Source organism: Manis pentadactyla, chromosome 4 (genome assembly GCF_030020395.1).
Source record: "Manis pentadactyla isolate mManPen7 chromosome 4, mManPen7.hap1, whole genome shotgun sequence".
Classification (NCBI taxonomy): domain Eukaryota; kingdom Metazoa; phylum Chordata; class Mammalia; order Pholidota; family Manidae; genus Manis; species Manis pentadactyla.
Window position 1 is genome coordinate 95,332,627 of NC_080022.1, and position 24,743 is coordinate 95,357,369.

The 24,743-nt window shown below is 37.8% G+C and overlaps 1 protein-coding gene and 1 pseudogene across 2 annotated transcripts; one reads left to right on the top strand and one right to left on the bottom strand.

Moving 5' to 3' along the window:
* Positions 1 to 2,908: 2,908 nt before the first annotated feature.
* Positions 2,909 to 15,214, bottom strand: LOC118931197 (microtubule-associated proteins 1A/1B light chain 3B-like; annotated as a pseudogene).
* Positions 15,215 to 15,250: 36 nt separating this feature from the next.
* SIKE1 (suppressor of IKBKE 1) lies at positions 15,251 to 24,467 on the top strand. 2 transcript variants are annotated; one of them, XM_057500507.1, is made up of 5 exons: positions 15,251 to 15,492; positions 15,725 to 15,830; positions 17,047 to 17,189; positions 18,342 to 18,455; positions 23,163 to 24,467. In XM_057500507.1, exons 1-5 carry the CDS (start codon positions 15,334 to 15,336, stop codon positions 23,397 to 23,399), a joined length of 759 nt encoding a protein of 252 aa, XP_057356490.1. In that variant the 5' UTR covers positions 15,251 to 15,333; the 3' UTR covers positions 23,400 to 24,467. The 2 variants fall into 2 exon arrangements, with proteins under 2 accessions (XP_057356490.1, XP_036779253.1); XM_036923358.2 differs by having other exon boundaries at positions 15,252 to 15,492; positions 20,030 to 23,302.
* The last annotated feature ends 276 nt before the right edge of the window (positions 24,468 to 24,743 follow it).

Consider the following 24,743-nt stretch of genomic DNA (forward strand, 5'->3'; position numbering starts at 1 on the left):
ACAACCATTTGATCAATAAATATGAGAGATGCCCTCTCAAAGAAAAATAATTTACATAAGTAACAATATACATATTGAAAGTTAACCATATGGACAGATGTATGCAACAAGGCAGAGTAGTTGAAGGGAGTTGGGGGTCAAGAATTCATGTGCAGTAATACTGCTTTTCTCCCCTGCATTATAGTAACTTCCACTGACAGATACAGGTATTTCACACACATCTAAATATATAAGTATAAATCATGACCTGGCACATGTACAGTATAACATGGTGATCTTTCTGTGATACTCACACAAAAATGGTAAATAGTGAACCCCATGAAGGTAGGAGGAAGCACTGGTTCTTGATTCTAGTTGGACATGGAAGATGTTTAACTTTTAACATTAATATTGTCAGGCAGCTGAGTCTGGGGAGTTTACTTCCTGCACACTAAGTGAAACCTCAACCTGGACAGAGTGAGGGTGGGTGGCAGGGGCGGTTCTTGACAGTGAACAAGAAAGAATTCTTGAACAGGTCAGACAAGTGTAGGTAAGGAAGGAATCATTAAAGAGAGACTATTAGTGAATGACAGCAGCTGTGCAGGCAATAGGAAGAACAGAGGGAGGGAAGAGAAGCCCATTGAACTCCTGCTCAGCATAGGGAAAATCTCTTGTCAACTCCCAAAGCCAGCGTCACCTGGTACCAAGTGTCCACTTGAATCTGCACAGTGTGAGAACTAAACCCTTAACCCCCCCAGGATTTGGGGGAGCCACAGAGCACTGGATGGAGTGAGATTATGTTCTGAGAACATCCCAAAGCAAAGAAAGGAGATTTTCAGGCAGGCTACTAAGGAACATAATCATATAGCTGCAATCCTGTCCAGGTCACCCAGGTGACAGAAATTTGCAAGCCCAAATTAGAGATCTCAGTAGGCCCTCCCTACTTGTGTGGAGTAGAACAGAGAGAGTGAAGACTTGTGCTTAAGTCTGGAAAATAGAATGAAATAGCCAAATAACAAAAACACCACTGGAAGAGTGCAGACACAATAAGCGGTAAGTTGAGCACTGAGAAGTCTTTATTTAAGGCAAAAAGTACACACTCAAAGAAAGGGGGGCATGGGCAAAAGCTGGGGACTCTGTCTTTTAAGGCTTTCAAGAATAGGGCAAGGGTAGGGTGGGGGGCCACAGGCCTGACATGTGATCTCATGATGTCTATCTCCTGTAAGAGACATTGTATCATCACCCTTAGTCTGTTCTCTGGAAATTCTGTAAGATAAACTTAACCCAAGGAGTTTATTGATTCTGTTCTACTCCAATATAGTCGATACCCACAAGCAATGGGAATATATCATTTAGGACTGCTTGCCCTGCTTTACGATAGGGTCTGTTATTGTCTAATTACCACAAATTATGTTTGAAATCTACCTCCTAACTGGTTTTTAAAATGGAATCTTAGCCTTTAGATGGAGTCCCTTCTGTTCTTACTCTACATTTGTATCTTAGCATTTTTCATTATAGGCAGGAAAAATTAATCGTGATGCTTATTGCATGTCTCTGCCCTACCTCAGCGCATATGTCTCCTTTTGCTGTTTTCTTCACAATTGACCTGCATTTAGACTGGGGAATTTTGATGGTCATTTGATCTACCAGTGATAACTGGAATACTCTTATGTGATAATTTTTTTAATGACATATTTTAAACACACACTTAACACAGAACATAGATCATCTATAGATTCAAGCCAAAAGGTAAAGAAACTGCATCTGAACTTTAATGCTCATAGTCTCAGTATTCTGTAATTTCTGCCAAGTGAAACTAATAAAACTGCTTATTTATTATAGTTTGAGCTGTCAGATCAGAAAATACCCAAAACAGAGAAATGTCACTCTTCTTCTCTGGGCCTTTTAAAGAACTAAGTCAAAGGATGAATTGTTCAAGCTTCCTATTGAGCAGGGTTGTTTTTCTATGTGTAACTGTCTAGAGAACAAACCAAATAAGAACTCCTTAACACTACAAGAGCACTGACTTGGTGTATACTTATTAGGAATCAGGTACCTGGAAGAACAGTTCAGTTTCCTCATACACCCTATGAGTCTGGGGAGAGGAAATCCCGGGGCAAAATACCTCTAAAAACCGAAATCAGTCAAAGGGAGAAATAAAATTTAAAACCGTTTATTGCTTACAAACTGCAGTCCAGTACCATCTCTCTCTCCCCTGCTCTGGAGGAAGCAAGTAAGCAAGTAAGCCAGCCCCTCCCTTTAAACTCTCAGGTTCAGACACGCCCTCCATTGCCCAGGTAATTACCCAGTGATGTAGAGATGAACTTCTCTCCACCCCTGAGGATATGCAAATGCACTAAAGCCAAGCAAGATACTCTGGAAATGTTACAATTTTATCCATACACCCCCATTTACCCTGCTTTTTAACCAACTGTTACAAGAAATATTTGCAGGGTTGTGGAGGAGCTACGCTTGTCAATTTATGCCTAAAAATCGTCTTTTGGAGATTTCTCTACTGAGTAGAAACCCTACTGTAAAACCTTGACAGATTCTGAGAAACTAGAGACTTAATGTCTCTCTCAATGCTCAAATAGCAAGTTTCTATTGGGGAAGGAGCATTAAAATAACTTGAAGGTCTATTTTATTGACAACTTAGAATGCAAAGTATTTAATTTTTAAATTTATAAATTTAAAAACAAGATAGCCTAGGCTAACTAATCAAGTTTTCCAAAGCTGAGTGTGCCCATTTGGAGCTCAGCTTTTCTGCTTGAAGTACAAAAACAACTTCCTAAAACTCCTAGGCAGTAACACTAATATTTAGATTATCTGTGATCAAATGAACTGATAAATCTCAGTTGTTAACACCCCTTTTTTTCCCCATTGGTAAAAGTTTTTTTTTTAATTCTAGAACAGATGCATTTTTCTAATCTTACACTGAGAATTTCATTCCAAATATCTCCTGAGAGGCATATACCATATACAGGAATCCACCTTAATCCTTCTCACTTTCATATACTTTAGAAATAAGCTTGAAAACACTCACCATGCTGTGTCCACTCACTAACAGGAAGACTTGATTAGTGGTAAGCTATAAGTACCTTCAAACCTTGATGAGTTCACTAGTGTTGACATGTTGAGGTACAAGGAATTTGGCTTTATACAGAACAAGAAGCTGCTGTAGTAATCCAAACAATTTGATACTAGCACAAGAACAAACCCATAAATCAATGGAGCAGAACAGAGAGCCCAGATATGAACCCACACATATATGGCCAATTAATATATGATAAAGGAGCCATGGATATACAATGGGGAAAAGACAGCCTCTTCAACAACTGGTGTTGGGAAAACTGGACAGCTACATGTGAGAGAATAAAACTGGATTACTGTCTAACTCCATACACAAAAATAAATATGAAATGGATCAAAGACCTGAATGTAAGTCATGAAACCATAAAACTCATAGAAGAAAACATAGGCAAAAATCTCTTGAATGTAAACATGAGCAACTTTTTCCTGAACTCATCTCCTTGGGCAAAGGAAATGAAATAAAAAATGAACAAATGAGACAACATTAAACTAAAAAGCTTTGGTATAGCAAAGGGCACCATCAACAGAAAAAAAAGGCATCCTACAGTATGGGGAAATATATTCTTCCTCATTTATCCAATAAAGGGTTAACATCTAAAATATATAAAGAACTCACATGCCTCAACACCTAAAAAACAAATAATTCGATTTAAAAAATGGGTGGAGGATCTGAACAGACACTTCTCCAAAGAAGAAATTCAGACAGCCAACAGGCACATGAAAAGATGCTCCACATCACTAATCATCAGGGAAATGAAATTTAAAAGCACAATGAGATATCACCTCATACCAGTTAGGATGGCCAACATCCAAAATGCAAGGAACAAAAAATGTTGGTGAGGATGCAGAGCAAGGGGAACCCTCCAACATTGTTGGTGGAAATGTAAATTAGTTCAACCATTGTGGAAAACAATCTGGATGTTCCTCAAAAAACTAAAAATGGAAATATCATTTGACCCAGGATTTCCACTCATAGGAATTTAGCCAAAGAAAACAAGATCCCTGATTCAAAAAGACATATGCACCTGTATGTTTATCATAGCACTATTTACAATAGCCAAGATATGTAAGCAACCTAATTGTCCATCAAAAGATGAATGGATAAAGATGTGGTATATATACACAATGGAATATTGTTCTGCTGTAAAAAGAAAACAAATCCTACCATTTGCAACATGAATGGAGCTAGAGGGTATTATGTTCAGTGAAATAAGCCAGGTGGAAAAAGACAAGTACCAAATGATTCACTTATTTGTGGAATATAACAACAAAGCAAAACTGAGGGAACAAAGCAGCAGCAGAGAGTGGTTACCAAAGGGAAGGGATTGGGGCAGGCGGATGGGGTGGGAGGGAAAGGGGATTAAGGGGCATTATAATTAACAATCACAATATAGGTAGGTCACGGGGAAGGCTGTACAGCACAGAGAAGACAAGTAATGACTTTAGCATCTTACTACACTGATAGACAGTGACTGCAATGTGGTGGGGGGTGGTGAGGACTTGATAGTATGGGTGAATGTTGAAACCACAATGTTGTTCATGTGACCCCTTCATAAGATTGTATAGCAATAATACTTTAATAAAAAAAAGAACAGGAATCTGCTTCTCACCCTTGCATCATTATATTATCACCAGGACTTTGGTAGGATGTTGCTCTTGGATAACTTGGACATCTTCTATTCTTCAAAGGTGAAGCATGGCTTGAAGGTCTTCTCATGGGGTCTAGAGCAGGAGGCTGGGCAAGGATGGTGAAACAGAGGGTCCTGGCTGCTCCCGACTGAGGTTGCAGCAGCTCTGACTGTAATGATAATGACTTTAGTAAAGATTTATTAAATAGCTACTACTTCCCTTCTCCTCCTGGTTCTTCCTCATTTAAATGTCCTCCTACTCTCTTCAATCTCTTTGTCTATTGGATACTTATCTTATAAAGCTAATAAATATGCTCAAGACTTGTTCATGAAAACAAAAGCAAAAACAGAAACAAAAAACCCTCCCTTATTTCTGCATTTCCTTTTAACAACTACGAGATGGTCAAGGCTCAGTCAAGGGTTGGCTTTTACTGCTTGCATTTGGCTTAAAAAGAGAGGTACAAAGAAATTTGGGGTGATCAAGAGACAAAGGTTCAGTTTGCCAATGATAAGGGCCCAGTCTGGATGGGGGAAAAAAGATTAGAGCACAAGAAAATAATCTAATGGGTAGGGAGAATACAGTTATGTTCAGAAATCAAATAGATGGATGACATCAGAGAGACAGTGGCGGGTGGAAGGGTTCCAAGAACTAGGTAGATTGAAACAAAAGTGTCAAACAAATAATTGGATGTAAAACTTAACATTTCTGAAGAGGAACAATTCCTGGTGAGTGATCAAGGGTATGGCCATGGGTAGTCAAAATAAATTGAATGTTTCTAGATCTTAGAAGGCCAAGGAAAGATAGAATTGTCCACACGGACATGAATGTCACCCAAGATGAGAGCAAAGTATAAAGTAACTGAAACAACTATAAGCCAACTCCTCAAATCTTCTAAGAATAAAGGATACAGTAATTTTCAGCAATAAAAAAGAATAGAAGGTGGGGAGTCTCAAGATGGTGCAGTAGGAAGGCCAGACAGAAACTTCCTCCCACACACACGAAAGGAAGCAGCTACAGCAAATACAACTAAACCTGAAAAAGAAATGAAGACTTCAGAACACAGAATCTACACCTGGGGAAGAGAAGACTACATAGAAAAGGGTAAAGGGGAAGAGCCACAACAAAGTGGGACCCCAGCCCTTCCCCCATCCCAGCCCACCATCCCAGCCCAGGTGGGAGAAAGAGGAGAGAAGCAGGGAGGGAATAGTTGCCCAGGAACTCTGCACACCTGGTCCTGGAGATCTGCTCCAGAAACGTAAGTCTGCATTGCACTGGGTTCTGGTGATTAGTGTGACTAGACACCAGGGACAATTGGAAAACTCTGTGAGGCTGACATACCAGCCACCTATGGAGGACAGGCACTCTCCACTGGCTCTGTCAAGACCTAACACAGAGGCTGCAGTTTGAAAGACTTGACAGTACTGAGAGGGGAGCCAGAGGGGTTGGATGGAGCTATCTCTGAAGGAGAAAGGCACATGGATGACACTTGCTCAGCCCTCCCTTGGCCCAGTGGGTGGAGCACTCTCAGAAACCCCAGGTGCTCTATTCCCCTTGCTGGTGGCTTAGCCCCAAGTCACCTCCAGGCTCGCCACTGAAGCACCAGCCCATTCAGCCCAGCAGTGTCAGACTTTGCTGCCTGGCAGGCACAGAGAGACTCTCCCAGCTTTCAAAGCCCTGTTTCATCCCAACTTGGGAGACTTCTGCAGAGGACAATTCCAAAAGCTCCTTCCTCCCCACGGATGGCCAAGCCAGGTAGTGCACACTTCACTGCTACTAAGGAGCACACAAGGAACCTATTGCTGCAGCAAGTGTGCACTGCCCTGGCATGACTAGCTGCCTCTGCCACTGGCAAGATCAGTCACTGAGAAAATCACTACTACCACTTGACCTTGTGTCCACACTCCCTCCCCACCATGCATGTTGTGCCACATCTGTGAACCCATGTGCCCTTCCAGCATGCCATTCACTGCCACCACTGCATGCCCCCCCCACCACTGCAGCACACCCTATTTCAGTGTCTAGGCATCCAGGTGCCCTCCCACAGCACAACTTGCCACTGATGCCAAGCACCCCTGTGCCCCACAACTGGGCACCTGTCACCACCCTGAGCCATATGCACCCTGCCATTGTGCAACTTTCTCTGAGACTGCCCCGTCCACCCCATTAACCCAGCAGCCCCACCATCACTGCAGGGCAAGCAAAGGTTGGCCTGCACACAATGATCCCAGCAGGACCACTGCTCTGATCACATAGGCCCTGCTGAAGCAAACCACTGACCTCATCAGACGATAAACTACTGCCAGCAGACAAAAAAGCAGCACTGCCCATTGTTCACCAACAGCAACTGGAGCTCCACAGCTAAGGAAAACCAGAAACTGGAGAGAAAGGACTCTTGGGATTTTGGGCAACACAGGATGTATTCTTCATAAAGCCATTACTCTGAAGACCAAAAAGCACAGCAGATCTATCTAATGCAAAGGAAGAAACACAGAAACCCTGACAAAATGAGGAGGTAGAAGAATATATTCCAAACAAAACCACAGGATAAGGCACCAGAAAGAGGGCTGAATGAAACAAAGAATTTTCTTGATAAGTATTTCAAAGCAAAAGTCATAAATATGCTCACAGATCTGCAGAAATGTATTAAAGATCTCAGGGAGGATTTCAACAAAGAGATACAAGAGCTGCATAATACAGTAACTGAAATGAAACACAAAATGGGTGGAATGAATAATAGATTCCTGCAAGTAGAGGAGACAATCAACAAGATGGAAATTAGAGAACAGGAACACAATGAAGCTAAGGAACAAAGAGAAGAAAGAATCTCTAAGGATGAAATAATGATGAAAGCTTTATGACCAATCCAAATGAAGCAATATTCTCATACTAGGGATAGCAGAAGGAAAAGAAAGACATAAAGGGATAGAAAGTCTCTCTGAGGAAACAATTCTGGGAGACTTCCCCAGGATGGGGAAGGAAATGGACACTCATGTCATGGAAGCTTAGAGAACCCCTAACAAAAGGAACACCAGGAAGACAACACCAAAACGTATAATAATTAAAATGGCAAAGATTAAGGATAAGGAGAGAGTATTGAAAGCAGCCAGAGAGAGAGAAAAAATTACTTATAAGGGAAACCTTATCAGGTTATCAGCAGGCTTCTCAGCAGAAACTTTACAGGCCAGAAGGGTGTGGCATGAAATATTTAATGTACTGAAACAAAAGGGACATCAACCAAGAATCCTCCACTTGGCAAGATTCTCATTTAAATTTGAAGCAGAGATTAAACAATTTCCAGGTAAATGATGGCTCAAACTGTATTACAAGGTATGTTAAAGGGACTGCTGTATATGGACCTGTTTCTAAGGCTCAATAGTTTTCACTAGCTAAACTAAATCCACAGTAAAGGTAATAGACCAATTAATTACCAAGCAGGTTAGAAATTAAAACAAAAGTAACAAATCCATCTATACACAAAAACAATCAAGGGATACACAAAAAGTGCATATTATGACATCTAATACATAAAGTGTGGAGGAGGAGGAAGAAAAAAAGTGCTTTTAGATTGTGCTTGAAATAGAGTAATCAGCAACTTAATATAGACTGTTATACAGTCAGGATGCTATCCTTGAACATTTGGTAACCAGAAATCTAAAGCCTATAATATATACAAAAAAAATTTTTAAAGAGAAATCCAGCCACAACATTAAAGAAAACCATCAAATGACAAGAGAAGAGTTTAAGAGAGGAGGAAATGAACAAAGAGGAGCTACAAAAACAATCAGAAGACAATTAATAAAATAGCAATAAGTATATACCTATCAATAATTACCTTAAATGTAAATGGACTGAATGTAGCAATCAAAAGACATAGAGTGGCAGAATGGATAAACAAGATCCATCTATATGTTTCCTACAACAGACTCATTTCAGAACCAAAGACATACACAGACTAAAAATTAAGGGATGGAAGAAGATATTTCATGCAAATAATAGGGAGAAAAAAAGCAGGAGTAGCACTACTTATATCAGATAAAATATATTTCAAAACAAAGAAAGTAACAAGAGACAAAGAAGGACATTACATAATGATAAAAGGGTAAGTCCAAGAAGAAGATATAACCATTATAAATATCTATGCACCCAACATAGGTACACCTAAATATCTACAACAAATACTAAGAGAATTAAAGGGTGAAATACATTCCAACATATTCATTGTAGGAGACTTTAACACACCCTTTTCATCAATAGATCAACAAGACAGAAAATATATAAGGAAACAGAGGCACTAAACAATGCATTAGGTCAAATGGACTTAACAGACATCTATAAAATATTCTACCCAAAAGTATCAGGATACACATTTTAATCAAAAGTACATGGAAAATTCTCCAGAATAGATCACATACTCAGCCACAAAAAGAGCCTCAATAAATTCAAAAAGATTGAAATTGTATCAATCAGCTTCTTAGACCAAATGGTGTAAAACTAGAAGTAAATTACATGAAGAAAACAAAGCTGCCTGCAAATACATGGAGGTTAAACAACATGCGTCTAAATAATCAATGGATCAATTGCCAAATTAAAACAGAAATAAAGCAATACATGGAAAAAATGAAAACAAAAATAACAGCCCAATATTTGTGGGACACAGCAAAGGCAGTTCTAGAGGGAAGTCCATAGCAAAACAGGTCTAGTTCAAGAAACAAGAACAACCCCAAATAATCTAAATTCACAATTAAAGAAATTAGGAAAGGTAACAAATGAAACCCAAAGTTAGAAAGAGAGACATAAGAAAGATGAGTGCAGAAATAAACAATATAGAGAAGAATGAAACAATAGAAAATATTAATGTATCTAAAAGGTGTTTCTTTGAGAAAATAAATAAAATAAAATAGATCCCCCTAGCCAGACTTATCAAGAAAAAAAGAGAGTATACAGATAAACAAAATCAGAAACAAAGAAGAAATAGTCACATGGATACCACAGAAATACAAAGAATTATTAGAGAATACTATGAAAAATTATATGCCAAGAAATTGGACAACCTAAAAGGAATGGACAAATTCATAGAAAAATACAACCTGCCAAGACTGATCCAGGAAGAAACAGAAAATCTGAACAGACCAATTACCAGCAACAAAGTCGAACTGGTAATCAAAAAACTCCCAAAACACAAAACTCCAGAACTAGATGGCTTTACAGCTGAATTCTACCAAATATTTAAAGAAGAGCTAATACCCATCCTTCTTCAAGTATTCCAAAAAGTAGAAGAAGAGGGAATAATTCCAAACTCATTCTATGAGGCCAGCATCACTCTAATACCAAAACCAGGCAAAGATACTACAAAAAAATAAAATAAGAGAACAATATCCCTGATAAACGTAGATGCAAAAATCCTCAACAAAATATTAGCAAAGCGAATTAAAAAATATATCAAAAAGATCACCCATCATGACCAAGTGGGATTTATTCCAGGGATGCATGGATGGTATAATATTTATAAATCATTGAATATCATACATCACATCAACAAAAAGGACAAAAATCACATGATCATCTCCATAGATGCTGAAAAAGCATTTGACAAAATTCAACATTGATTCATGATAAAAACTCTCAACAAAATGGACATATAGAGTATATACCTCAACATAATAAAAGCCATATATGATAAGACCACAGCTAATATCATACTTAAAGGTGAAAAGCTGTAAACTTTTCCTCTAAGATCAGGAACAAGACAAGGATGTCCATTCTCACCACTTTTATTTAACATAGTTCTGGATGTCCTAGCCATGGCAATCAGACAACACAAAGAGATAAAAGGCCTCAGATTGGTAAGGAAGAAGTTAAACTACCACTATTTGCATATGACATGATATTATACACAGAAAACCCTAAAGAATCCAACAAAAAACCTCTTAGAACTAATAACTGGATTCAGCAAAGTTGCAGCATATAAAATTAAAACACAGAAATGTATTATATTCCTATATACTAGCAATGAACTAGCTGAAAGGGAAAACAAGAAAACAATTCCATTTACAATTGCATCAAGAATAAAATACCTAGGAATAAACCTAACCAAGGAAGTGAAAAGTTATATTTTGAAAACTCTGACACTCATGAGAGAAATTGAAGAAGACACAAAAAGTGGAAATCTATCCTTTGCTCATGGATAGGAAGAATTAATATTGTCAAATGGCCATCCTGCCCAAAGCAATTTACAGATTCAATGCAATCACTATCAAAATTCTAACAGCAATTTTTGGTGAACTACAGCAAATAGTTCTAAAATTTATATGGAACCATAAAAGACACTGACGAGCCAAAGCAATCCTGAGAAAAGAAGAACAAAGCTGGGAGGACCACACTCCCTGACTTCAAGCTATACTACAAAGTTACAGTAATCAAAATAATATGGTACTGGCCCAAGATCAGACCCATGAATCAGTGAAACAGTATAGAGAGCCCACACAGATATAAACCCACACAAATATGGTCAATTAATATATGATAAAAATGCCATGAATATACAATGGAAAAAAGACATTCTTCAATAACTGGTGTTGGGAAAACTGGACAGTTACATAAAAGAGAATGAAATTGGATTGTTCTCTAATTCCGTATACAAAAGTACATTCAAAATGGACCAAAGATCTGAATGTACAACATGAAACCATAAACTCTTATATGAAAACATGTGCAAAAATCTCTTGAAAATAAATATGAGATGTTTTTTCCTGGACACATCTCAGGTAAGAGAAACAAAATTAAAAATGAACAAGTGGGACTACATCAAACTAAAAAGCTTCTGTACAGAAAATGACACCATCAGCAGATCAAAAAGGCAACCTATAGTATGGGAGAATTTACTCATAAATGATCTGATAAGGGGTTAACATCCAAAATATATAAAGAGGTTATAATCCTCAAAACCCAAAAAACAAATAACTGATTAAATGATGGGTGGAGAACCTGAACAGACATTTCTCCAAAGAAGCCAACAGGCACATGAAAAGATGCTACATGAAAAGACTGCTAATCATCAGGGAAATGCAAATGGAAAACACAATGCGATATCACCTTTCAACAGTCAGAATGGCCACTATCCAAAAGATAAGAAATAACAAGTGTTGGCAAGGATGTGGAGAAAAGGGATTCCTCCTATTCAGTTGGTGGGAATGTCAATTGGGGTAGCCACTGTGGAAAGCAGTTTGGAGGTTCCTCAAAAGACTAAAAATAGAAATATCATTCAATCCAGCAATTCCACTTTTACCTGAAGAATTTACCTGAAGAAAACAAAATCCCTGATCCGAAAAGATATATGCACCTGTGGCTCCAGGAGGAAGGCAGTTCCCTGTCCAGGTCAAGTTCCCTATGAATCCAATGAGACTGAAGGAAGACAACAGAAAGGGTAGGTTTGGGATTAAAGGTTTATTTCTCACAGCTCAGTTTCTCTCCTGGTGGACCCTGCTGCTCAGCACTCTCTTTCTCCCAGCAGGCTCTCAAGTCCTCCCTTTCCAGCCATGGCACACTCTCCTTCCCCCTGCCCCTTCTGGGAGGGACTCCCTGGGTGGGTCCCTGGTGACTGGCAGGTGCTTGACCAATGATGTATCAGGAACAGAGGGCAGGAGAGAATGGCTGCTACACTTCATCCCTTACCCGGGACTGGCAATCCTATGACAGTGGCTCTGCCGCAGTAAACATCACACGGATGTGCAAATAGGCCCTTATATGCATATCACTATCAAGGCCAGGTGGGGATTCTGGCTGAAAACTTCCATTTACTCAACAGCAACCCTATGTTTATTGCTGCATTATTTACAATAGCCAAGATATGGAAGCAACCTAAGTGTCCATCAATAGATGAATGGATAAAGGAGATGTGGAACATATACATAATGGAATATTATCAAGCCATAAAAAGAAAAAATCCTGCCATTTGCAACAACATGGATGGATCTAGAGGGCATTATGCTCAATGAAATAAGTCACACAGAGAAAGATAAATACCATATTATTTCCCTTATTTGTGGAATACAGAAACAAAGCAAAAAAAAAGGAAGGAAACAGCCGTAGACTCACAGACACTGAAAAGGTACTGGTGGTTACCATGGAGGAGAGGTTGGGGTGGGTGGGAGGGGAGGGTGAGGGGGATAAAGTGGCACAAAATTTCTCAATTATAATGTAGCTTGGTCAGCCAGTGGTTCTGCAACATCTTTCTATGTTGACAGATAGTAGCTGTACTGGTCAGGAGGATGAAGATTTAATAATATGGGTAACTGTTGAACCACTGTGTTGTATACTTGAAACCAGTGTAAGATTGTATATCACTACTTCAGTAAAAAATAATTTTTTTTATAAAAAGGATAGAAGATTCTTCCACTGGATGATAGAAAAGTTCAAATAAAGTAGAGGTTTTACACAAGCAAGAAAAAGTAATGGTTTGGCGGTGTCACTGGGGAGTTAAACTAGTCTAGTTCTCAGCCCTAATGTGGATAGGCATAGAAGAATAATTAGTCACATTTAAAAGAGCAGCAGGCTTTGTCGGGTCTGTGAGAGATAGCTATTAGAGGAGGAGAAGACTTGAGGTAGAGAGAAGACCAGTCGGGAGACTATTGCTTTATCTGGGTGAGGAAGGATGATAGCCCAACCTACCCCCCAGTAGCAGTGAGAATACAAAGAAGAAAATGTTCCCTAAAAATATAAAAGAGATAGATTGCTTTGGTAACAGTGTGAAGAATATGTAGGAAGAATAAAGGATGACTTCCAGAATTCTGTTTTGGGCAAATTGGTGTATGAACGTACTCCTTAATGAAGTAGGAGGAGGAATAGATTTAGAATCAAAGATAGTGACACTAGTTTTACAATATGGTGAATCTGTGGCTCTTGTAGGTTTTCCTATAGAAACATCCTATGAGCAGCCAAATACAAACATTCTAGGCTCATCAAGGAGCTTTGGACTACAGAGATAGAGTTGAGGTCATCATTCCTGATTGGAAATCAAACACAAATAAGCAAAAAAGATCCCTTAGGGTGGGTGTTTTGCTCAGTCTTCATGAATGGCTGAAACCTCTTTACTCTGTGGCTGGGCATTAATTTTTTTTTCTTGTTGGTCTGATTTGTCATTTCTGTCGAACAAAATGAACCCCCATCTCCCTCTTGACAATTATGGAATGTCTCAGTTGTGCTAACTGCTTGGAGTATGGAGGTAAAAAGCCCATTTCTCTCCCACCTGCTCTCCGACCTCTCACTGCCACTCTGACACTCTTGCACCTTCATCAGGCTCCTAATCCTGCCAGTACCTTCAATTATTTACAAGAGTATGACAAAGTAAGCCTGACAAGGTAACTCTTACAAATCAATATAAAATATAGCACAAAAGTCGTCACTGTTCTGGTTAAATCTATTTTTAATTTTTCACTTTTTATCTGAATTAAAATATTAAAAAATAGGCAAGCAAAACATAACAATGACCTATCACGGGCTCATTTAGAGGGCTACCAAAAAAAAAAACAGGAATTAGCAAGTTTTGGCAAGAATAGGAAGAAACTGGAATAGGAAGAATATGGATCTTGGATATTGGATGTATCATTCGTAAACAGTAATATTTCAAAAGTTCTTGCAAAACTGCCTAACTTCACAAAAATGCACATCTTATATGCACTGTTGCAGAAAATGTAAATTGGTGCAGCCATTAGGGAAAACAGTATGGTCCTTAAAAAATTTAAAATAGAATTACTTATGATCCAGCAATTCCACTTGTAGGTATATACCAAACAGAATTTGAAGCAGAGACTCAAATAGGCATTTGTAAAACCATTTTCATAGCAATATTATTCACAATAGTCAAAGGTGGGAGCAACCCACATGTCCATCAATGGATGAATAGATAAGCAAATGTGAATGTTAACCAGCCTTCAAAAGGAAATTCATATAAGCATGGCTGAACCTTGAGGACATTATGTTAAGTGAAATAAGCTAGTTGTAAAACGACAACTATGATTTATATGATTCCACTTATATGATTCCACTTAACCTGAGTACCTAAAGTAGTCAAATTCGTAGAGAAAAAGTAGACTAGTGGTTGCCAGGGGCTGGGAGAAGAGCTTAATAGAGAATGAATATTTAATGTGCACAGTTTCCGTTTTGCAAGACTTGGAAGAGTGTCCCGGAGGTGGATAGTGGGGATGGTTGTGCAACCATGCGAATGCACTTAATACTATTGAACCGTACATTTAAAAATGGTTAAGTTGGTAATTTTAACAATTTCTTAAGCTAATTTTTTTTAAGATGACTGTATAAGAATCTACATCAATCAAAACCAGTAGGGAAAGGAGAAGCTCGAACCCGCCCAGCCATAATTCGGCACGACCACCATGCTGTGGGAACAGGAAACCAAGCGGTGGCAACCGCATTCTTTGAGCTCTGCGCGAGGAGAGGATCACTGGGAAGCCGCAGGTTCCAGGTGGTCACCTCGAACTAGGCTGCCACTGCGCAGGCGCATGCCGCGGCGTCTTTGGCGCCTTTTTAACGTAACGGGGAAGTGACGTACGTAACTTTGGGACGGGTTCCGGGAAGATTCATATAGGTGGATAGTGCTGGCGCTGTAGTTCTGCGGTCGGTATGAGCTGCACCATCGAGAAGATTCTCACAGACGCTAAGACGTTGCTGGAGAGGCTGCGCGAGCACGATGCAGCCGCGGAGTCGCTGGTAGATCAGTCAGCGGCTCTGCACCGGCGGGTGGCCGCTATGCGGGAGGCGGGGACAGCACTTCCGGACCAGGTCAGGCAGAGGGTAGGGGTCTGTGCCCTCAAGTTCTGTGTCCTGGAAGGGTGGTGGGAGAGGTGAATTGGGCACTCGGCCTGGAATTTATTCCTGGTCTCAGAGGGTGACAGTGAGACCTTTCTGGGGGTGTCGGGGCTGAGAGTGCTGCCCTGCAGCTCTTTGACTCCTGCTTCAGTTGTATCTGCGGCTGTTTCTGTTTACGCCGTGCTGAGTCTCTCTGTTTGTCCAGTGTCAAGAGGATGCATCCGATATAAAGGACATGTCCAAATACAAACCTCACATTCTGCTGTCCCAAGAAAATACACAGATTAGAGACTTGCAGCAGGAAAACAGAGGTTAGTCAGGCCTTTTTGTGTAGTTGTTTTTTCATATCCAGTAATTTTTCAAAGATTTCTTACAAAACTGGCTAACCGTTCACAAAAGTGCATGTCTTATATATATTTCTAGATTAACACTTTTAATTAATAAAGTTATCCTGTGCTGGCCTAGTAACAGTAAAGTTTGTTACATTACCCTTTTCAAGGGCAACTGACCAATGTTATATTTATAGGCAGCTTATCAAAGAGGTGCTTAGTAGAGTTCAGCTATTGTACGACTTCGGTATTTTCCAGGTTGAAGCTTTAATAATGAAAGAATTAATATCCTCAAGGGCTTAACATTTAATATTTAATACTGAAATAAACACTAAAGTTAAGATTGAAGGGTTTTTCAGAATGAACAAAACAGCAGTAGAGTCATAGACACTGAGAAGTGACTAGTAGTTACTAAAGGGGAGGGGTTGGGATGGGTTGGCAGGGAAGGATGAGGGGGATAAAGGGGCACAATAATAGGCAATCACAATATAAGTTGGTCACATGACAGTAGTACAGCGTGTAGAATATAGTCATTGATTCTGTAACATCTTTCCATGTTGGTAGCAATCACACTAGAAGGGGTGAGGATTTAATAATATGGGTGATTGTTGAACCACTGTGTTGTACATTTGAAACCAATATAAGATCATATATCATGATACTTCAATTAAAAAAAAGATTGAAGGGTAATTTTATGTTCTTGTGCAGTGTGGAAGAACTGAATTTTGTCCTCGGGCTATATATTCTTAGGTTTACTGAATACATCATTAATGATAGTAAAATGAATAGTTATTTGTGTATAAGTTTACAGAGAGTTTTTACATATATCATCCCATTGTATTCTCTTATTTCCATTTTAAGGTAGACAAGCTGGGTACTTACTACATGCAGATAAGAAATAAGCCCAGAGAGGTTAAATGGTTTGCTTGAGAGTATTAAATTAGTAACTCATAGAACTGAACTCAAATGAAGGTCTTCTGAGTATGTATTCCGTGTTGTTTTACCAGACTATGCTGCCTCAACCTAGAAAGTTCTTTTTCACATAGACCTTAACTGTTGAATTTTGTGGACTTAAACCCTGATTTACAACTTGGGATTCACAGCATCTCATTGTGTGTCATAAAATTCCAACTATTGAGAGCTTGGCTTTGGGAGCTATCTGTAGACATCAGTGCCAAGTTATTTTGTTTTTTGATAGAGCTATGGGTTTCCTTGGAAGAACACCAGGATGCTTTGGAACTCATCATGAGCAAGTACCGAAAACAGATGTTACAACTGATGGTTGCTAAAAAAGCAGTGGATGCTGAACCAGTCCTGAAAGCTCACCAGTCTCACTCTGCAGTAAGAAACTTCGATGAATAAATTCTAAATGAACTGAATTGGAATCTTGAAATTGTTTTAGAGTGTCTGCTTGTTTTTGAGGAAAAGCTGGTTTTCCTTTCATTTGCTTTTGATTTTGTTACAGCTTTGTAAAGATATAAATAGAAAAGAGGGGGTAAGGGGCTGCTTAAGTCCTTTTATTTCAATGGGACTAAAGTTCCTCCCTCTGTCCTTCACCACGATCTCTTTTCATTATGTTAATGAATGCTTAGTTCTTCCACCAAACATAATGCCAGTTAGTGTTGAAGGTGCTCAATAAATAGTTAGTTATTGTACATTTCCCTAAACTGTAAGCTCCTTGATTGTAGGGAGCATGAGTCCATTTTTTATCCCTAAAATAGTACCTGGTACATAGCAGTCAGTAAACCTTTACTGAACTGAACTATGTAGCATCATATTATGTTGTTAGGAGAAATATGGTATTTTTAAAAGCATATGGCATACTTTCTACACTTTGGTTGCTTATGATTTAATTTGGGAGACCTAATAATTGTGCTTATGTTTATAGAGTGCTTCATCGTTGTCATTCTACATTCACACATAGTATATCATTTAATTCTGGATTCACAAATTGGTGCCTCACTCTTTGCTATATGGAATTTGAAAGATAATTATCTTAAATTCCATTGAAAGGATTTTACTAAGATAACAAAATTCTTAGGGAACAGGGTTATTTTAAATACATGAAAGGCTTTTCATCTGAAACAGAAAAATAAACTTTTATTTTCTATAGTCTGGAGGAGAAAACTTGAACCTTGAAGGAGTCAAGAGTTTAGCTCATATGAAAAACTTGCTAAGAGGTATATCCAAAGATAGAATAAGATAACCTTGGTATGTGGTTAGCTTCCTGCCAATAAAAGTATTCAAATTTGTTCAACACCCAGTGGGTGGTTAGACTAGAATTGATGTTTCAAAAACAAATTATTTGGAAATACTATGAGATAACTTTACTCTGCTTTACCTCTGAGGACTAAGATTATAGTGAAACTCCTGTGTAAACCTCTGTAACATAGATTAAGTAAACGTTTTGACATCATAATGCACATGTTCTCATGAACTTCATACCTGTAGAAAGTTTATTTTTTCACCTTTTTTTCCTTAATATCTTCACAGGAAATTGAGAGTCAGATTGACAGAATCTGTGAAATGGGAGAAGTCATGAGGAAAGCCGTTCAGGTGGACGATGACCAATTTTGTAAGATTCAGGAAAAACTGGCCCAATTAGAGGTAAATTGCTGTTTTAGGTTCACAATATTTTAGGAAGTTTTCATAGACTCTGGAAGACATGCCATTGCTATCCCATCACTTCAGTGTCCTGATGTTTTCTGTGTGCTCATAATTTACAGTTAAAACTTGTTCATACCCTTTTCAAGAAAGGAAATAGCAGCAGCAAACAATGAAAATGCCAACTATGTATTAGCTAGGAATTGAGAAATTACCAAATTGAGAGGATAGAGAGGATGGAAGAGGCAGGTTACATGTGAGCTAAAAATCCCTTACCTGCGTTAAAGGAAGTCAAATAGATGTCTAAAACTCATGATCAAGAACTAGAAGTACAGGCATATTATTTAGAATTATGGAAGGAAATACCAAAAGAAATAGATCAAAGTATTAAAAGTGGCTGCCTTTGGAGAACAAAGCCAAGGAACTGGAGTTTATTTTATAAGCCTGTAGTCTTAATTATTTTAAAACTATTTGCACTTGATATTTTGATTAAAATAGGAATAATTTACAAATAAAGGCTTGGGGTATTAGTGTGCTCATAAAGTTGTTAAGGGAAAACGTTATAATAAATGGTTTGAATGCTCCTTATTACAGGATGCTGTCATGGGCCCTTTTAGAAATACCAGAGAGAAAAAGATGGGGTCCCTGTTCAGTCTAGTGAAAGGAATAACATTAGTGCTTATATTAAGAGAGATATAAAGTACTAAGGGAAGCATTTTTTATGGTAGAAAATTTAGTGGCCATGGGGTCTGACTCTTGGTGAAACCTGACAATGCTATGGTTTACCAGAATTTCTTGCAGAGAGACTAATGGTGAAGAGTGAAGCTGCCCTATCTGGAAATCAAAGGGAGTGACAAAATCACAAGAGGAATTAGGAGTTAGTTAAAATGATAGAACAACCTTGTCTACACTATCCCTGATTTACCTTACTATGGAAACAGCTCTAAAAAAATGTGGGACAAATTTTACTTAATATGGAGATGTAGAAAAACAGGCATCACATTGAGACCCCAGCAATACCACATCTGAGTGGTCTGAGTTTGAACAAGTTTTTAGACTTCTGTGAGCCACAGTGTCCTCATCTTAAAGTGAATATGGATATAGGCAATGGTACCTATCCTACAGATTGAGAATAATGGAAGATACCCACATGGTGTCTGGCTGTGTACCCAGTAAGTACTTTCTTCTCCTTTCCTTCCTTTCTCCAAAACTATAGGGCATCTAGGAGAGAAGGCTGAGCAGAGTGAAACTACTGTCAAGAATTTAAAAGATAAACAGTAGTAAAGTGTGGAAACTATGAAGAGTATAACAAGCAGTAAATTCCTCAGGTGGAGAGGGACCTTGTTTTTTTCTTTGTAGTCCTAACACATGGCATATAGAAATTACTCAGTAAATGTTTGTTACATGAGTAAATAAGTAATGTTTTAGGGAGTTTGAAGTTCTGTTCTTTTGTTGCATTAAAGCTTTTAAAACTAAAATAATATGCTTTCTGTTCCAGGCCCAAAACAATGCTTTCTGATGTGGTTTGTCAGTCAAATACCTGAAATAAACATACACCTTTTTTTTCTTTTTCCCAGCTTGAAAATAAGGAACTTCGAGAATTATTGTCCATCAGCACTGAGTCTCTTCCGGTCAGAAAGGAAAACTCAATGGACACTGCTTCCCAAGCCATTAAATAACTGAGCTACTGAATGACAGCTGGAGATTATCAAGGAAGGAAGTTGTTATCTTTCTATTCAAATATTGTCCATTCAGACTTGATTTAGTGTTAATTAAAGGTATCAGGTGGCAGTTATAATCCTAAGTCAGAATTAGCTGTCCAGGAAACAGTTCTGGGGTGTGTTAGTGAGAATACACAGAAATTTTACCATTCCTTTCTCTAAGAGAGTACTTTTAAATTTTCATTTCTGGTACCTCAGTTTATATAAACTGTGTTTTCAGTTCATTTCTGTTTTTTTACATCTCTGAAACTTAAAGCATTTTATTATAAATCAACAGTTTTATATAGGATTGTAAATTGAAATTCTAAAAATTTTTTAAAGCAGTTAGCTTTTTAAATCTATTTGGCATAAACCTGGGTGTTTTTTCCATTTGATAAAAATGATACTATTCTCCAGAACTAGAATGGCAGATTCTCTGGTTCATAATGTAATTCACCTTTATGAAGTTTTAAGTCTCTCTGGTGCTAAGAGTTGGCACTTTGTGCCTCATGTCTTTAGTCTTAATTTGAGAGAACCTACTGATAGTCCTCAGTAGGTTCTAGTGGTAGTATAGACTTTGTATTGTTCAAAGAATGCTGAGAAATTTGTCCTGCATACGTGCACACACACACACATGCACTCTTAGTTCAAATGCTGGAAGTAGCTTTTATTTATTATATTTGGTATTGGTAGTTAATTTTTCAATTTTGTTCAACTAGGAAATCTGTAACCTGGGTAGAAGTGTAAAGAACATACAATAGGTTTATTTACATCATAATTCTTAGGTACTACATTGTTTAATTTATATGTAACTGCTGTTTTATGGTTAAGAACTGTCAGTTAGATGTCTTTCATTACTAGTACTAGTAGTTGGCTTTTTATATCCATTTTTCACAAGGAAGCAAAGTTTTTTATCACCTCAAGAGAGTAGTTACACTCTTAGTGCTGTGTAGACAGCAAAACAATGTTGAGATTCAAATATGAGTAGTCAAGTAGGCTCACCCATTAACTCATTCCCATTTACTAGCATTTCAAATTTGCAAATTATTTCATGTTTTACTGTCAATTTAGGTTTACCCCCAAATAATTTAAGTAATGCTAAATCTGTCTATATTTTACAATAGCACTGAGCACCATACTGCATGGGAGAGACTCAGTGTTAAAACAGTTTTGTTAGTGCTTTGTGTGGCATAAAATTTCTTGGTACTGCCACGAAGAATTAACTCCAGTTAAAACAACAATCTCTCTAGGATGTCCTAAAAGCATCTGATCCCAGTGATGCTAATGGAGTTTGCTGACAGGTGTGGGCTTTAATGAACAGATATATATCATTTTAGAATTTGTGAAAATTTCTTCTCAAAGTCCTGCATCACTTTAAAAGAGTAGGCATTTTTATCTTGTTTCCCAACAAGCTAACTTTTAGTCTTTGCCTTGAAGTATATGCCGTAAGTGCCCCTGTATGTCCCACAATTCATTCAGGAGACATTTGTCAGTTGCCATGGCCACTTTTCAGTGAAAGTGATAATGTAGTCAAATGGCCCATTAAAGTATAATATGGTGTCCTTTTATCTGTCTTACGTTCCTTTAGAATTGCTTTACAAAATTCTTTGTATCTCAGATATCAGGATAAATCTCTGTTAACTTTTACCCCCTAGCAAATCAAAAGCTTAAAGTATAAGTCTAAAGAGCTGTCAGTGTCCTACATAATACATGTTCTGGCTACAGTTACTGCTATGAAGATACTGTATAGCTAGAAAGTCGAAGTAGGGAAGGAATGTTCTTTGATTTGAGTGGATAGTAAAGTCTGTTGCAGTGGATGGAAGAATTTGACTTAATTGCAAAATCTTAGTGCAAATGTGTCTTTTCTAATAAAAACCTCATTTTGAGAAAATCAGCTAATTTTAACTCCATAATGAGTCTATAAAGAAGTGCAGAGTTTGTTTTTCACATACCCAGGAACATGTCAAGTAGACAGGGATTTTCTTAACTATTTTGTAATTAGCACAATGTAGTCAGCAGTATAACTTTACAAATATTGGCTTATGAAATGGTTTTCAAGATTTCCTCCTGATTAGAAATCATAAATTACATGATTACAAATCAAAATTATAAAATTAAAACTGAATTTGGAAATATCTTGAAAAATGCTTAAAAACTATTGATATTTACCTTTATTATCTTGACATATTAGTATTGTATGCATTATTTGAGTCAGACATTGAAAGTCTATTTCAGTGTTTCTCAGAATGTGTTTCAGTGACTTACAAAATAGAAATTTGGGGATGGGATCAAGCAATTTGTGTTTTAATCTCAGATATGTTCTAAGGACACTAGTTTGAGAGTGTCTAGTCTGTTATATACTTCATCTGGAGTTATGAATAGAAAAAAGGGAGGGAGGGATGTTGACATTGCTCTCAAAGAAAAAAAATCTGGGAGAGACAAACAAGTATATATATATATAATTACAAAGCAGTGTGATAAATCCAATATAAGACTGTATAGGATGCATAGGAGGGACTTTTTAAACCTCAGAATCCAATAGAGACAACAAATGGGTAGGTGAACAAAAGCTTGGTGCTTTCTAATTATAGAATCTCATTTCAGCTGTACCTCATTTTGTCAGATATTCAGGCACAAGGAGGTTGTGTATTTGTGCACAAACTGGAAATAAGATTGAAACCCAGAGAGACTCTTAAACATATTCTTAACCATCAAATTAAGATGCTTTAATGCCAAATACTGTTGAAAGTGATTTTTGATTAGCAAATCTATTTTTACTAATAATGCAAAAGAAGAAAATATTGTGAATTCAATTAAGTGGAATGTTAACTAATGAAACATAATTATCATCTGTTTTCTAGAATGGTGTAGCTGAGCATATGTGGCATGCAACTAAAAGGAATAATGCCTAATCAGTGGCCCTTACTAAATGCAGGAAAGAGTGCAGTTCTGTCTTTCAAATCTGCCTCCTTAGCATGTTTTCCATCCTTCTTGCTTTTCTTGTTTGCAGGAGTATTGCTGCTGTGCCAAATGTCATGTCCATGTTGAAGGCAGGTCTGTGCCAGCTCTAACTATACTTCTTTATGAGGATTTTCATTCCCAGAAATTTCAGATGAGTTTCCCCTGTTTATTTGCCTGGCCTGTTAAATGCTTACTTCCAGCTGCAAAGGAGGCTGGCTGTATAGCTGCCCCAAATAAAATCAGTATTCTATTAGTAAAGAGAATTGAGAAGGCACCTAAAGTCTGACACAGATCCTTTTACATTGAATAATTTTTAACAGGCTTTAGCTGAAGGACTGTGTTGATGTTGAATAGCCAGGATAATGGGCTGTAGCAGACATGTCATTTCTTTTTTGGCTGCCCAATCCTAACTCCTACATTTAGGGAACCCCTCACCTAATGAGGCAGAACCTTCCTCTCTCCTGAAAAATTTGAAAGTGTCAGATGTATGTTTTCCCAGCCTCTTTTGCAGCTAGGGAAGATACATCTGCTTTAAACATTAGTCATTCAAAGAAGCAAGAATGATGCAGAATTCTTTGACTAAAGTGGTGACCTACAACCTGCTACTGCATCCAGCTCCACGAAGGAACAGCAGAAGTGCTTTAGTGACAACATTCAGTATCCATTGTCAGCAAAGCTGGTGTAAGCAGCAGAGTTTCTGCCCAACGGTGGACACACTGAGATCTTCACTGAAGCAGCTACCTGAAGTGATTAGAGGCTGTGTAGCCTCTAATTCTGGTTTTCTGGCTATCCTGGAGATCCTGATGATTACTTATTAGCCTTTTAATAAACCACTTTTTGTCAGAATTAACTTGAATTGCCTATAGTTAAGAACCTTGACTGATAAAGTAAGCATAGTTTAAAAAACAACCATGCAAATAGAATTTTTTCAGTACTTTATGCATAATTTACACTTTATTATATGACATGAAAAGATGTGACATTGCAAATTATCAACCATAATAATTCATCATGTAATCTAAGAATTAGAACATTACCTATTTTCCATTTATCTGAGCTCCTGTCCTGTCCCAACTCCCTCCCCTTTTTTAATAATTTTATCCCATGTCAAAGAGCTAAAATATGTATGTATCCCTAAGGTGATGTATTTTTTAGTTTTGTTCCTTTTTGAGCTCTACAAAAATAGTATCATACTTTGTCATCTATGGGTATTTGATTTTTTCACTCAACACATTTCTAAGATATATTTTTGTTGTATATAGCCATTATTTTCATGTATAGTATTTCATTGTGTGACTATCCGATTTATTGTTAAGGGATACATATATAGTAATAAAATTAAACATTTTTAAAATCCTTGCTAATATCAGACATCCTTATTTTTAATTCTTAATCTACCTCATTTATATTAGACACATTTCATGATAAGCAGTCATATTTCATATTTTGCAGTTATTTCACTTTCAGTTGTCTCATCACATCTTTCAGAGTGAACTAAAGAGTATTATCCACTAATATTCATAGTGGGAAGCAGATACCACTCTCCAAGAATGCTAAAGAGCGGGCAGAACATTCAGAGCTTCAATGAACTGCAATTCACTTGGCATTTCATCTGACCTAGGAGTTGTGA

What these genes read in the sequence shown, in the direction of transcription:
- SIKE1 (XM_057500507.1), top strand. Translation starts at nt 15,334, where the DNA reads ATGAGCTGCACCATCGAGAAGATTCTCACAGACGCTAAGACGTTGCTG. An exon ending in CTTGCAGCAGGAAAACAGAG is followed by an intron (nt 15,831 to 17,046) that starts GTTAGTCAGGCC and finishes GTTTTTTGATAG; the next exon opens with AGCTATGGGTTTCCTTGGAA. An exon ending in CTCACCAGTCTCACTCTGCA is followed by an intron (nt 17,190 to 18,341) that starts GTAAGAAACTTC and finishes ATATCTTCACAG; the next exon opens with GAAATTGAGAGTCAGATTGA.